This window comes from Dipodomys spectabilis, unplaced genomic scaffold, assembly GCF_019054845.1.
Source record: "Dipodomys spectabilis isolate Male_0828 unplaced genomic scaffold, ASM1905484v1 ptg000002l, whole genome shotgun sequence".
Taxonomy (NCBI): Eukaryota; Metazoa; Chordata; class Mammalia; order Rodentia; family Heteromyidae; genus Dipodomys; species Dipodomys spectabilis.
Window position 1 is genome coordinate 51799073 of NW_024870679.1, and position 13943 is coordinate 51813015.

General features: G+C 42.7%; 1 protein-coding gene across 3 annotated transcripts in view; it reads right to left on the reverse strand.

Annotated features, from left to right (window-relative positions):
* Window positions 1-776: 776 nt before the first annotated feature.
* Gpbp1l1 (GC-rich promoter binding protein 1 like 1) overlaps window positions 777-13943 on the reverse strand; it is a 69846-nt gene continuing 56679 nt past the window's right edge. For all 3 annotated transcript variants that reach the window (XM_042679885.1, XM_042679876.1, XM_042679868.1), the window contains exons 10-12: window positions 5134-5258; window positions 3311-3413; window positions 777-1670 (exon numbers count right to left, since the gene is read on the reverse strand). In XM_042679885.1, coding sequence (XP_042535819.1) covers window positions 1518-1670; window positions 3311-3413; window positions 5134-5258 — 381 coding nt within the window. In that variant the 3' untranslated portion in view covers window positions 777-1517. The remainder of the gene's footprint in view (window positions 1671-3310; window positions 3414-5133; window positions 5259-13943) is intronic.

Consider the following 13943-nt stretch of genomic DNA (forward strand, 5'->3'; position numbering starts at 1 on the left):
GCAATTGCATTTGCGCACACAAACACAACATTCAATAATTCTTGCTGCCCCAGTGACGATTCCATCTTTATAGTTGGCATTTGAATCCCTTCTAATGTATTACTAGCCATACACACTATAATATATGGTGATACACAAGATCTTTTTACCTTCCCAGCTTTTAGGATCTATGTCCTGCTATTTCTGCCTCTATCCCATTTGGCTCAGAGCCTACACTAGTTACCTAACCTGAAATGACACTAGTTATTGCCTGAGAGTCCCATTAGGTATGATCTTGATCCTATATATCTACTAGGGACAGTCAAAAGATTCCAGACACACTCTAACTTACTTAGTGAAATAACTGCCTCTTGGCCAGTGCCCAGCTGTGTATTGTCTCCTGCTGGGTGGGTGCTCCTTATTCATACAGCCTTGCATAATGCATGGAACATACAATAGGGACTTGGCAAGTTTTTGTTGAATGAAAAAAACCTGCTTCTACAACTGGGCCCAGAGACAGCAAGGCCTCAAAGACTTTCTCATTCATGTTCCAAGTTCGAATTTAGAGGCATAGACCTTTGTTAGAATACATATATTGGTTAAATAGATCTGAAAAATAATTTCAGGAAGATAGTTTGGTTTCTGGCTTTATTACTAATCATTTATTGCACAGGTTTTTCTGTATCAAGATTATTTGCTGAAGGGAGAAACAAGTGTGCCTAATTTCAGACTTCCCTTAGACTCTAAAAATATCAAGTCTCTAATTTTAAAGAAAATATACTTCATATACAAGACAATCCAAACTGATGCAAAATATTTATTCCAAGTTAGTTATTTTATGCAGTAGTTTTTCCCCCCTCAAGACGTGTGATAACCACCTTTTAAATCTGTAAATAATGTTATCAAAATAATCTTAATCTTTGAAATCTCACAAAAATTTATATTTTACAATCCACCCTGAATATCAAGGCTGCAAGAATAACACAACATTTCCTAAATCCAAATATTTTACAGCTGTACCCAAAAAGGAAAAAGAAAACAAAAACAAATAACCACAAATGCTTGGTTAAGGGGCTAATGTTACCCGAGCAGCCAAAAATAAAATAAAATATCCAAATTATTAGCATTAATTTAATACAATTATAAACTTCAATAGTCACTTTGTCATTGACAATGATTGCTTGAGCACAGGTGAGTGCCCTGAGGGCTGGTAGTAGAAGCTGCTGCTGCAGACCAGTGTCTCCTCCTCTCTGTGCCTGCACTGCCAGCTCCCACTTGTGCGTCGCCCCGCATAGACTCTGTATGTGTCATTTACAAATCTTTCCCACCACACAAACCTCTCTATTAAGCAGATAACAGGGAACAAGAACAAAAGCTAAGCAAGCCAATTGCTCTCTCTTTGGGATATGATTATTTCCCTTGTGCACAACATATTCAACAATGTAAGAAAAGGAAAAGAACAATTTCTTGTGTGTATTCATTCCCTAAGCACACAAGCCAAGTTTACTAGGTCAGATTAACTGTCAATGTTTGTATGCCTATTTCCAGGCATCATCATCCGATGTTTCACTGCTACTTGTTTCTGTGTCTGAGTCCTCAAACTCTGCTTTACAAGCATTTCTCCAAGGAGAGAACAGGCTGGAACTGCGGCCCTGCCAGTAGCCATTCTTTCCAAAGCCATTTCTTCTCAGCTGTGATTAGCATGCAAGAGAAAGAAAAATGAAAACCTATTAACAAAACACTGGCCCATAGGAATTGGTGAAGGCAAGGCCTCAATTTGGTTGGAGATAGTTATGGTATAACTGGTACAAAAGGAAAGGCTTCTGAAAATTTTCAATCTTCTAAAAAAGTGCTTTTTAAACATTAATGGTGTTTCTAAAAATCTTTTTTTTAGTCGGTCGTGGGGCTTGAACTCTTGGTTTGGCCAGCACTCTACTGCTTGAGCCACAGCGCCACTTCCAGTTTTCTAGTGGTTTTTATTGGAGATAAGAGTCTCACGGACTTTCCTGCCCAGGCTGGCTTTGAACCGCGATCTTCAGATCTCAGCCTCTCGAGTAGTGAGAATTACAGGCATGAGCCACCAGCACCTGGCTCATCTAAAAACCTTTTTAAAAGTCACATTCTTGAGCTGTGAATATGGCTTAGTGGTAGAGTGCTTGCCTACTAGCATGCATGACGCCCTGGCTTCAATTCCTCAGTACCACATCAACAGAAAAAGCTGGAAGTGGCACTGTGGCTCAAGTGGTAGAGTGCTAGCTTTGAACAAAAGAAGCCTAGGGACAGTGCCCAGGCCCTGATTTTAAGCCCCAGGACTGGCTTAAAAAAAGAAAAGAAAAAATCACATTCTGGCCAGATGCCAGTGGCTCATGCCTGTAATCCTAGCTACTCAGCAAGCTGCCATCTGAGAGGATCATGGCTCAAAGCCAGACTGGGCAAGAAAGACCATGAGACTTGGAGCTATGGCTCTACTAGCTTTGAGCAAGAAGCCCAAGGACAGTGCCTTAGGCCTTGAGTTCAAGTCATAGGATGAGCAAAAAAAAAAAAAAAAAAAGAGAATGAAATGAACAGTCACATTCTGGTTCAGAATGTCTGGGGCAGGTTGAGTCTATTTTTTTGGGGGGTGGGGAGAGAAAGTCTATCCTGGGGCTCAAGGATAACACTTCTATTACTTGAGCCACAGCTCCACTTTGTTGGTAGTTAATTGGAAAAAAAAAAAAAAAAGAGTCTTACGGAAGCTGGCTACCGATGATCTCACACCTGCAATCCTAGCTACTCAGACTGCTGAAATCTGAGGATCATGGTTCAAAGTTAGCCCAGGGAAGACAGTCTCTGAGACTCTTTTCTCCAATTCACCACCAGAAAACTGGAAGTGGTGCTGTGACTCAAGTGGCAGAGCGCTAGCCTTGAGTGGAAAAGTTAAGAGACAGCACCCAGGCCCTGAGTTCAAGCCCCAAGACTGACAAAAAACAAACAAAAAAGATCTCATGGACTTTCCTTCCTGGGCTGTCTTCTTTTACCCTCAGATCTCAGCCTCCTGAGTAGCTAGAATTACAGGCACCCAGAGTGACTCCCTATTTCTAGGAGTTCTGAGTGGTTAGACCTTATCAGTCCAATCTTTGAACCAAGTTACTTTCTAGAATCTCCTGTCACTGGCCTGGTTTGAATAACCACCAACTGGAAATTTTTGCGCAGGTAGTTTGAGGACCCTTCCTTTTCCAGTATGGTAATTTGTACTTTCTTTTGCAAAGTCTTTCTCTCACTTTAAGCTGGGGCTTCCTGATAGAAGGGACTGGTTCTCTTTTCTTGTCTCTAGGGAAGGTTTATAACATACCTGCTCGGTCTTCATGTGGAATTCTTTGAGCTCATCCTCTGTGAGAGGAAGACAACTCTCATCATTTTCAGGATATTCCTGCCACCCCATAGCTTTCAATAATCTGTTGAAAGCAAAAGGACAAGTAAGACTAGACACCAGTAGGTAAGCCTACATGGGCAGAGCACCACTGTCCACTGCCAACTCTTGACCATGAGCAACGGATGGGAGAGAAGGAACTTTCCCACAGTGTGACAAGGTACTCAAGGGCTCGAAATTCAATGGGAACTTTCCATAACAGTTAAGAAAATGAGCAATTTGCTGGGAAGGTGGCTCAGTGGTAGAGTGCTTGCCTTGCATGCCTGAGGCCCTGGGTTCGATTCCCCAGCACCACATAAGCAAAAAGAAAAAAGCCAGAAGTAGCGCTGTGGCTCAAGTGATAGAGCGCTAGCCTTGAGCTGAAGAGCTGAGGGATAGTGCCTAGGCCCAGAGTTCAGGCCCCACGAATGGACCCCCCCCCAAAAAAAAAAAAAAAAAAAGAAAAAGAAAAAACAAATCAAATAAATTATTGGGGCTGGGAAGGTGGCTCAGTGGTAGAGCGCTTGCCTTGCATGCATGAGGCCCTGGGTTCGATTCCTCAGCACCACATAAGCAGAAAAGAAAAGCCGGAAGTGGGGCTGTGGCTCAAGTAAGTGGTAGAGCGCTAGCCTTGAGCTGAAGAGCTGAGGGACAGCGCTCAGGCCCAGAGTTCAAGCCCCATGACTGGACCCAAAAAAAAAAAAAAAAAAGAAAATGAGCAACTTGAATAAACAAAGGCCAAAATCAAGACAGTACAAACAGCCCTGTGCCAATTTCAAGTACTTTGTCTTATGTCTTATGATTAAAACAGAAGAAATTTTTGTTCTCTGTGAGCACTTTAGCTTCTTTCTACATGTATGTAAAGTCTCTTCCTACTTCCTAGCATAGTAGCTTCTCTTGAAACCACTGAAATTTCTCTGAACATGAGCCCCCTTTTAGGAAGGTACTACGTATCATACTTCATAGTCTCCATTTGTCACACAGTTGCCCAGATGTACCTTAAAGCTTTCATTTAAGGAACATATTCCATGAACAGAATTTCAGGCTTTATTTTTAGTTGGTCGATGGGCTTGAACTCTGGGCCTGGGGCTGTCCCTCAGCTCTTCAGCTCAAGGCCAGCGCTTTACCACTGGAGCCACAGTGCTACTTCTGGTTTTCTGGTGGTTTATTGGCAATAAGAGTCTCAAGGAGGTTGGGCGGGCGCTGATGGCTCACGCCTGTAATCCTAGCTACTCAGGAGACTGAGATCTGAGGGTTGTGGTTCAAAGCCAGCCCAGCAAGAAAGCCTCTGAGACTCTTCTCTCCAATAAACCACTCAAAAAACTGGAAGTGGTGCTGTGGCTCAAGTGGTAGACACCAGCCTTGAGCTGAAGAACTGAGAGACAGTGCCCAGGCCCAGAGTTCAAGTCCCACAACAGAAAAAAAAAAAAAAAAGTCTCATGGACTTTCCTGCCTGAGTTTGCTCTGAACAGTGATCCTCAGATCTTAAGTCTCCTTAGTAGCTAGGATTACACGAATGAGCCACTGGCAGTTGGCCTTACAAGGATTATATGGTAATTGCTATTGTAGGCCAGCACAATTCCTTGAAAGAAGATCCCTTCTCCCTTTTCTATCTGAGGGTTTAAGCTGACCGTGAAATTAAGAATAAATGAAAACATTAGAGATTGTGGAAAAAGCTGTCTATGTCGACCCAGACTAATTGCCTTGTTTGTTCAGACTTCTTACAGGCCATACAGGAATAGCATTCCTACTGATGTCATCCATACCTATGTTCTGCTTCCAGGGAGTGGGAGAGGACCTCTCTTTCTTCTGAAATGGGGAGAGAAAGACCATTCTGAAGACAGCTTCCCTCTCCAATTTCCTTTGGTTCAGATGTGCTATTATCCTCCAACTACAATAAAGAAAAGGAAGAACATTGGCTTAAGGATTATAGGAAAACAAGCCAAAATCATGAAGTTAGCACTTAACACAGTGCTTTCATTTCGACCATTTAAAAATGGGGGCTTGCTATAATAATGTGATTTTGAAGTTTATAGAGTAGGAAAAGCTCTAGAACAGCCAATGAAGTTGGAGGATTAACGATTACCTAATTCATAATCAAGATACTGACATAAAAGAATTGCTACCAAATACATACAATTTTTTTTTTTTTTTGTCTGTCATGGGGCTTGAACTCTGGGCTTGGATGCTATCCCTTAGCTCTTCAGCTCAAGGCAGCACTCTACCGCTTGAGCCACAGCACCACTTCCAGTTTTCTACTGGTTTATTGGAGGTAAGAGTCTCAGAGACTTTCCTTCCTGGGCTGGCTTTGAACCATGATCCTCAGATCTCAGCCTCCTCAGTAGCTAGGATTACAGGCCTGAGCCTCGGGCACCCGGCCAAACAAATGTTAAACTCAACAATAAAACAAAGAAAACTGGCAAAAGACACAAACAAAAGACACATTGAACATCATGTCACCAGGGAAATGTAAATAAAAGAAGGATACCACTACATTCCTGTTGCTGTTCACACAGTGAGACCTGGGAATGCAGAGCCTGGTAGGCAGAGAGTGGACCGTACCTTGGAGGTAACAAGTTTATTAAAAGCACTGCATGCTTATATATAGCATATAGACAAAAAGAGTTCATCTTTAGTCAGCAAACGGAAAGTTAATCTCCATCAACAAACGTGAAAGTTTTATGTGATCAAAGGTTACAGAAAATAAGCAAAGTGTAGGTGATTTTTCTTATACATAGAGTGTCAGGGAGTGTTATGAGGTCATTCGGAGGTACAAGGCCTCCATCAAGTGGGTTCTACATGATTTATAATTCCATTGTATAAACGCCATCGAACAGAAGAATTACTAGTACACCAATCACCAATAAGTTTTTCAGAACATGGCAATGAAACACCAATGGAGGCGCCCAATTTATATGAAATATTATTATCATGCTGTGTAATTTTTCCTCTAGGGCTGTGGCACTGAGACCACTGAATAGGAATGTAAACCCAATTCCAATATTTAATGCCCTGGCATATAGGGTTGGCTGGTCACCAGTCTTACTTATATAAGAATGATTCTGAATAATATACTCTAAGAAAAGCAATTATAGTGTGTTCCTTCCTCAGCTGGATGAGTGTGACCTGCAGGGTCCCACGGTGGAGGAAAATACACACTGTCATTAGTATATACCACCAGGCCAGGATCTAGCCAATCAATCTACTAATCTTAACAAAGGTGGGTAAGGGGGCTGGGAATGTGGCTTAGCAGTAGAATGCTTGCCTAGCATGCATGAAGCCCTGGGTTCGATTCCTCAGTATCATATAAACAGAAAAAGATGGAAGTGACGCTGTGGCTTAAGTGGTAGAGTGCTAGCCTTGAGCACTAAGAAGCTTAAGGACAGTGCCTAGACCCTGAGTTCAAGCTTCAGAACTGGCAAATAATAATAATTAAAATTTTTTTAAAAATGGTGGATGAGGGACATAGGCCCAACACACATGTTCACTACTCACCACAGAAATACAGGCAAGCAGTGCGACCATGGCCAAAAACAGATGTTCAGATGTTCTAGGGCTTTTAGTACTGACCAAAATGCCTTCTCCCTTCTCTGACAACGCCTTAGTCTGACCCCATGTTGGCAGCATCTGGCTGGTTTTCTTGCAGTAAGGACAATAGCATCGTTGGGTCTTCACATTTAGGCCTGCAAAGCGATGTGTTAATTCTTCTTCCTTAGGTTTAGGTTGTACTGTTGTCATCCTTCTGGGGTCAGATGAACCAGAGGAACCCACACATTGCTGGTGGATCCATCTGGAATGATAGAAGCATACCCTTTCCCACTATGAGTCATATTAGTCCTGGTTTCCATTGATCAAATTATTCTTTTTTTTTTTTCTTTTTATTGGGCTTGAACTCTGGGCCTGGGCGCTGTCCCTCAGCTCTTCAGCTGAAGGTGAGTGCTCTCCCACTTGAGCCACAGCACCACTTCTGGCTTTTTCTGCTTATGTGGTGCTGAGGAATCAAACCCAGGGCCTCATGCATGCAAGGCAAGCACTCTACCACTGAGTCACCTTTCTAGCCCCCCATTGGTCAAATTCTTTAAACCGTATAGGAGTATGATACTGAGATGAAGATGGAAAGGTAAAATGCTTTTCAGCACTAGTGTAAGGATCACCTTGAGGTAGATTTAAAAAAATTTAGAGTAAATAAGGTTAGGGCAAGAAGTTTCCCTTGGAGTTCCCCCTTTTTTGTTTTTTAATAATTGAAGCTTATGTATTTTATGGGCTTGTTCCACAATGGCCTGGCCCTGAGGATTATATGAAATATCAGTAATATGTTTAATTTGCCATTCCCTGCAGAATGCAGCAGAGCACTTCTTACTTGTATAAGAGGGACCATTATCCGTTTTTATGGCATGAGTAAGGCCGCTAACAGGAAAAGTAAGTTTAAGGGTGGTAATGGTTGGTTGGGCTGATTCTGAGGCATGGGCACTGCTCATGTAAAGGATGAAAAGGTATCTACAACATGTAAATAAAGTTGTTTGGGAAATCAGGTAGTATGAGTAAGGTCCATATGCCACAAAGTGTTACTGGAATCTCCTTGTAGGTTTGCACTGGCTGAGTGAGAAGTATAATGTAATGGAGCTCAAACATTACAGTCTTGAACAATGGGGTGGGTGTGGTGAAGGGGAATGTGGTATTGGGCATGTAAAATGGTTGGCATTCTGTGGGCAGCATGTTTAAAACAGGTTATATGCAACATTTAACTCATTTATTTATTTTTGTTGGTCTTGGGGCCTGAACTCTGGGCCTGGGAACTGTCCCTCAGCTCTTCAGCTCAAAAGGTGAGCACTCTACCACTTGAGCCACAGCGCCACTTCTGGCTTTCTGCATATGTAGTGCTGAGGAATCAAACCCAGGGCCTCATGCATGCAAGACAAGCACTCTACCACTGAGCCACCTTCCCAGCCCAGCCCCACATCATTTAACTCTGAACAAATGCACAGACCTTTTTTGAGCCAAAGCATTGTAGCCTGTTTAGCACACTCTGGTTTGCAAAAGCATTTTTCTAGCCAGGTGCTGATGGCTCACACCTGTAATCCTAGCTATACAAGAGGCTGAGATCTAAGGATCACGGTTCAAAGCCAGCCCAGGCCAAGAAAGTCCATGAGCCTCATCTCCAATAAACTACCAGAAAACTGGAAGTAGCACTGTGGCTCAAGTGGTAGAGCCCTCACCTTCAGCTGAAGAGCTGAGAAACAGTGCCCAGAGCCATAGTTTGCCCACGACTGACAAAAGAAAAGGCATTTTTCTGGCTGGCTGAGGAAAGCTGATCTGTTGTGTCCCTAACAATGCCTAAGTTACCTGTATAGGCCATTAGACACATCTCAGAAGGGACATAATCTCAGGTCCACAAACTCTTTCCTTAACAAGTAAATTTATGTGGCTGGTGCCAGCTCAAAATTCACTGCCAATTAGGGATTTTAGCAGACACAGGGGGTTTGGGATTTAAGCTATCCCCCACATTCTATAACCTTAGCTTTTTACTACCTGCTATCACAGATGACTGCCAAGTTCTTGCCCAGTTATGACATAGACAGACATAGGCATTAGAAAGACATGCTTTCAAACTATCTTCCTGTGACCTCCAGCTCCCATCAATTTTTGAAGGGCCAAGCACAAGTGACTCCAGGATCTGACACCATTTCTGCCACCCACGCAGTTGCTTGTAATTGCCTCTGAATATTCCAACATTGCCAGGTCACTTGAGTGCCTTTCTCCATACTGGGATAAATGCACCTTTGGCATTTCCCTTGGTCTGTCATCAGACTTGAACTCCAGGCCTGAGTGCTGTCCCTCAGCTTTCCAGCTCAAGGCTAGCACGCTACTACTTTGAGCTCCAAAGCAACTGTCTGCTTTTTCAGCATTCTGCTGGCCAATTAGAGATGACAGTCTCACAAGGACCTTTCTCTGCCTGGGCTTGTTTTGATCTGCAGTTTTCAGATTAATGTTTACCCCCAATTAAAAGCAACAAGGTGGTCATTGCAAGTAGTTTTTTAATCATATGCTCTTCTTGTTTACTTTTTTTTTTGTTGGTCATCAGGCCTGAACTCTGGGCCTGGACGCTGTCCCTCAGCTATTCAGCTCAAGGCTAGTACTCTACCATTTGAGCCGCAGTGCCACTTCTGGCCTTTTCCGTTTATGTGGTGCTGAGGGCCTCATGGATGCAAGGCAAGTACTCTACCACTGAGCTGCCTTCCCAGCCCTGTAAGCATGCCCTTACCTGGAACTTATTAAGAGCCAAAGTTACACCTGATAATCCTGTAAGACTCCTCTGTGGGCCTGCTGTAAAACCTATGAGGACAGACTGGAATAGCAATCAAACGATCATTCTGATCTTCTTAATTTTTTTTTTTCACTTTGAAACAAACATTTAGGACAGTTTTACTTCCAAAATTTATCTCCAGGCATCCGTTCTTGATTTAAAAAGCCCTTTACTAAGCTGGGCGCCAGTGGCTCACGTCTGTAATCCTGGCTACTCAGAAGACTGAGATCTGAGGATCGCAGTTCAAAGCCTGCCCAGGCAGGAAAGTCCGTGAGACTCCTATCTCCAATAAACCACTAGAAAATCAGAACTTGCTTTCATTTACATTTAAAGGGGCTAAGTAACATCTATTGCCTTTTGGCTTCTTGTTTTTTTGTTTTTTTTTTTGCCAGTTGTGGGGCCTGAATTCTGGGCCTGGGCGCTGTCCCTCAGCTCTTCAGCTCAAGGCGAGCGCTCTACCACTTGAGCCACAGCACCTCTTCTGCTCTTCTGGCTTTTTCTGCTTATGTGGTGCTGAGGAATCGAACCCAGGACCTCATGCATGCAAAGCAAGCACTGTACCACTAAACCACCTTCCCAGCCCCTGGCTTCTTGTTTAGAAAGATTTTTTTTTTCAGTCTGAATTACCTTTTAAAAACCTTTGAACTCAAATAACATGTTTTCCTTAATGTGAAAACTGCAATCACCAGTACTGTACAAGAATCTAGACTCAACACTGTTTTTTAAACACATATCCAATTACAAAATAAATTACAAAATCGCATTACAAACAAATCACCTTACACAGATAAACTTTTAACCCTCCTTTTAAAGCCTTTACTCTTCTTAATACATCCGAGGGGCAGTTCTAGCAATACCAGTCACATCATCGCATCACTTTCCCATCAGTTTTCCAGTGTCCAGTTGAAAGGAAAAGAGACAGAGTAAAGATAGGCCACTAGAATGAATTGATACCCATCTGACTCTTTAGACTTAAGATGAACTGCCTTTGTGCCAGCTTACCTTTTTTTTTTTTTTTTTTTTTTGGTCAGTTGTGGGTCTTGAACTCTGGGCTTGGGCATTGTCCCTGCACTCTTCAGCTCAAGGCGGGTGCTCTACCACTTGAGCCACAGCGCCACTTCCAGTTTTCTCGTGGTTTATTGGACATAAGAGTCTCACTGACTTTCCTGCCTGAGCTGGCTTTGAACTGTGATTCTCAGATCTCAGCCTCCTGAGATTAGGAGGATTACAGGCTTGAAAGCCAACAGCGCCTGGCTTTCTCTTGGTTTCTTAACTGAAATATCCAAGCAGTTTTAGACAGAACAGGTAAAATCTTTAGCAGTGATAAGCAAACCTTTATATTTAAATTTCTGATACTTATCCCCAGATTTTTAGCTGAGGGAAATTCCAGATCCCTGATGCCTTTTTCTTAAGTTGATTATAGTGTAAACAGATTTTCTAATTTTCAAATTAAAAAATCCTTAAAAAGCCTCTTAATTACAGTTTCTCTTGGGGCTGGGAAGGTGGCTCAGTGGTAGAGTGCGTGTCTTGAGCTGGAGAGCTGAGGGACAGTGCCCAGGCCCAGAGTTCAAGCCCCATGACCGGACCCCCCCCCCCCCCCCAAATAAAGTTCCTCTTTAAAACAATGCAGCAATTCTTTAAGGCTAATAATCTTTTTGACTTTTAAACTTAAACTCACTCAAATCTTTTTTTTTTTTTTTGTCAGTCATGGAGCTTGAACTCTATGCCTGGGCACTGTCCCTTAGTGCTTCAGCTCAAGGCTAGTGCTCTACCACTTGAGCCACAGCACCACTTTTTCTGCTCATATGGTGCTGAGGAACTGGCCTGACTGTCTTTTATCCAATCTTAGACAAGAGCACTTTGTAACTTTTTACACCATATGTCTAAACCAGGCTCATAGCCATCTAACCCTCCCCTCCTACAGCCTTTCTGGAGAAAATGCAGCCTGAGGCTTGTAGTCAGGCCATCTCAGAATTTTCAAGGCAACTCCAATTAAATCACAGCTCCCATGAACAAAGGTCTTTCAGCAAGCAGAATACTTGATAACTTTGAAACTATGACTGTTTTACATATTTTACATATAGACAAGTAGACATGCTTGCGCACAAATCATAGCGGTATTATTTTGCTTAATTATGATTGAACCACATGGTCAGTTATAAAAACAGAACTTTTCCATCAACAAAAATTTTTTCAGGAGATGGACATGAACATAGAGATAGGTGGCATGCCATAACATAAATAGAAAACCTTTTAGCTAAGTTTTCTCTTTAAAGTGATGCAGTGATCTTTTTATACTTTGTTTCTGATCAACAATCTTTTTCATCCTTTAGTATTTCTATGTGAGCTCTCCTTACATTGTTTTCAATTCTGCCATATTTTTTCATCTAAAGTTCGCTCATTGGGGAACTATGGGTTATGCCACAAACAGTATCGAGACACTACAGAAGTTGTTCTTTGGACAACTCTGCTCCACTTTTCTTAAGAAAGTGATGTCCCATAATGAAATTTTTTTCTACTCATCTCCCCTGGGGCACCGTATCCTTCTAATAAAACTCCTCCAGGTCCCTGTTCAGGGGCTACTTGCTGATCACACAGCCAGACCTGGGAATGCAATATCTGGTAGACAGAGAGTGGACTACACCTTGCTGGTCTACACAAAATTTATTAAAAGCACTGTGTGCTTATATACAGCATAGAGACACTTAATCTATAGTCAGCAAACTGAAAGAGTTAATCTCTGTGAAATGTGAAACAGTCTTACAGCAAAGAGTTCATCTTTAGTCAGCAAACAGAATTAATCTCCATCAACAAATGTGAAACAGCTTTGCAGAAAATAAAGTGCAGATGATTTTTCTTACACACAAAAAGGAAGTGTCTGAGGCTGGGAAGGTGACTCAGTGGTACAGTGCTTGCTTCTCATGCATGAGGTCCTGGGTTCAATTCCTCAGCACCACATAAGCAGAAAAAGCCAGAAGTGGTGCTGTGGCTCAAGTGGTAGAGCGCTAGCCTTGAACTGAAGAGCTGAAGGACAGCACCCAGACCCAGAGTTCAGACCTCACACACAAAAAAAAAGGGAGTATCGGAATGTTATGAAGTCATTTGGAGTAGCTGAAAAAGCTAGGAGAAGCACCAAGAACATGTTCTGTATACCTTCCCCCAGGCTGTGTATACCAGCATACACAACCCTCAGGCGGGGTCATGTGAGCCAGTATCCCCAACAGTCCACTCTGCCTTCCAGGCACTGCGTTCCCAGGTCTTCCTGTGTGAACAGCAACAAGTGGCGCCTGAACAGGGAACTGGAAGAGCTTTATTAGAAGGACACAGTGTCCCCACAGAAGGAGGTAAGTGAGAAAAAAATTTCATTATGGGACAGTCAGGAAGTCAAGCTCAGCCTTTTGATTTAGTACCACCACTTTCATATTCTTTCTGAATCAGACAAGCCCATGATGGGTCTTTATTCATTTATTTTTTGGTCTGTCAGGGGGCTTGAACTCTGGGCCTGGGCGCTGTCCCTCAGCTCTTCAGCTCAAGGCTAGTGCTCTACCTCTTGAGCCACAGCACCACTTTGGGTTTTCTAAGTGGTTTATTGGAAATAAGTCTCAAGGACTTTCCTGCCTGGCTGGCTGTCTTTGAACCAAGATTCTCATATCTCAGCCTCCTGAGTAGTGTAACTAGGATTTACAGGCATGAGCCACTGGCGCCTGGCCCCAGGATCGGTCTTAAGATTAAAGGGAAGGTGTTTTCTGGAATGCTAGACTCTGGTGCTGATGTCTCCATTACTTGCTCTGATGTCTGGCCCCTGAGTGGCCTGTTGTGGAAACCAATGCTGCTTTATCAGGACTGGGGCTAAAGACCCTTTATAGTGAAACAGAGTTCACAGAGGCTGTAGTGTGAGGGGCCTGAGGGAGTTTCTGCTGTCCTGAAAGCCTCTAATTACTCAAATTCCCATGAATTTATGGGGGAGAGATTTTTTTCAGCAGACTCAAGCTCAGTTAACTATTCCCTCCTCATCTGAAAGTCTTTATTCTAAGCAAGGGAGCTTATATGATAAGCACTTTGGGTACGTAGAAGGGAAACGGCTAGGATAAAATAAATAAGGCATAACAAAACCTATAGATTCTCCAACCCAACATTGGAAGAACTGGGCTGGGTTTTTCCTAGGAGCTGCTGCCTATACCTCCCATCCAAATTCAATGAAAATCTGAAAAACCAATTTAGGCTGTTCAGAGGCCCTTAACAAAAGAAAAACTAGAAGCATTACAATGTTTG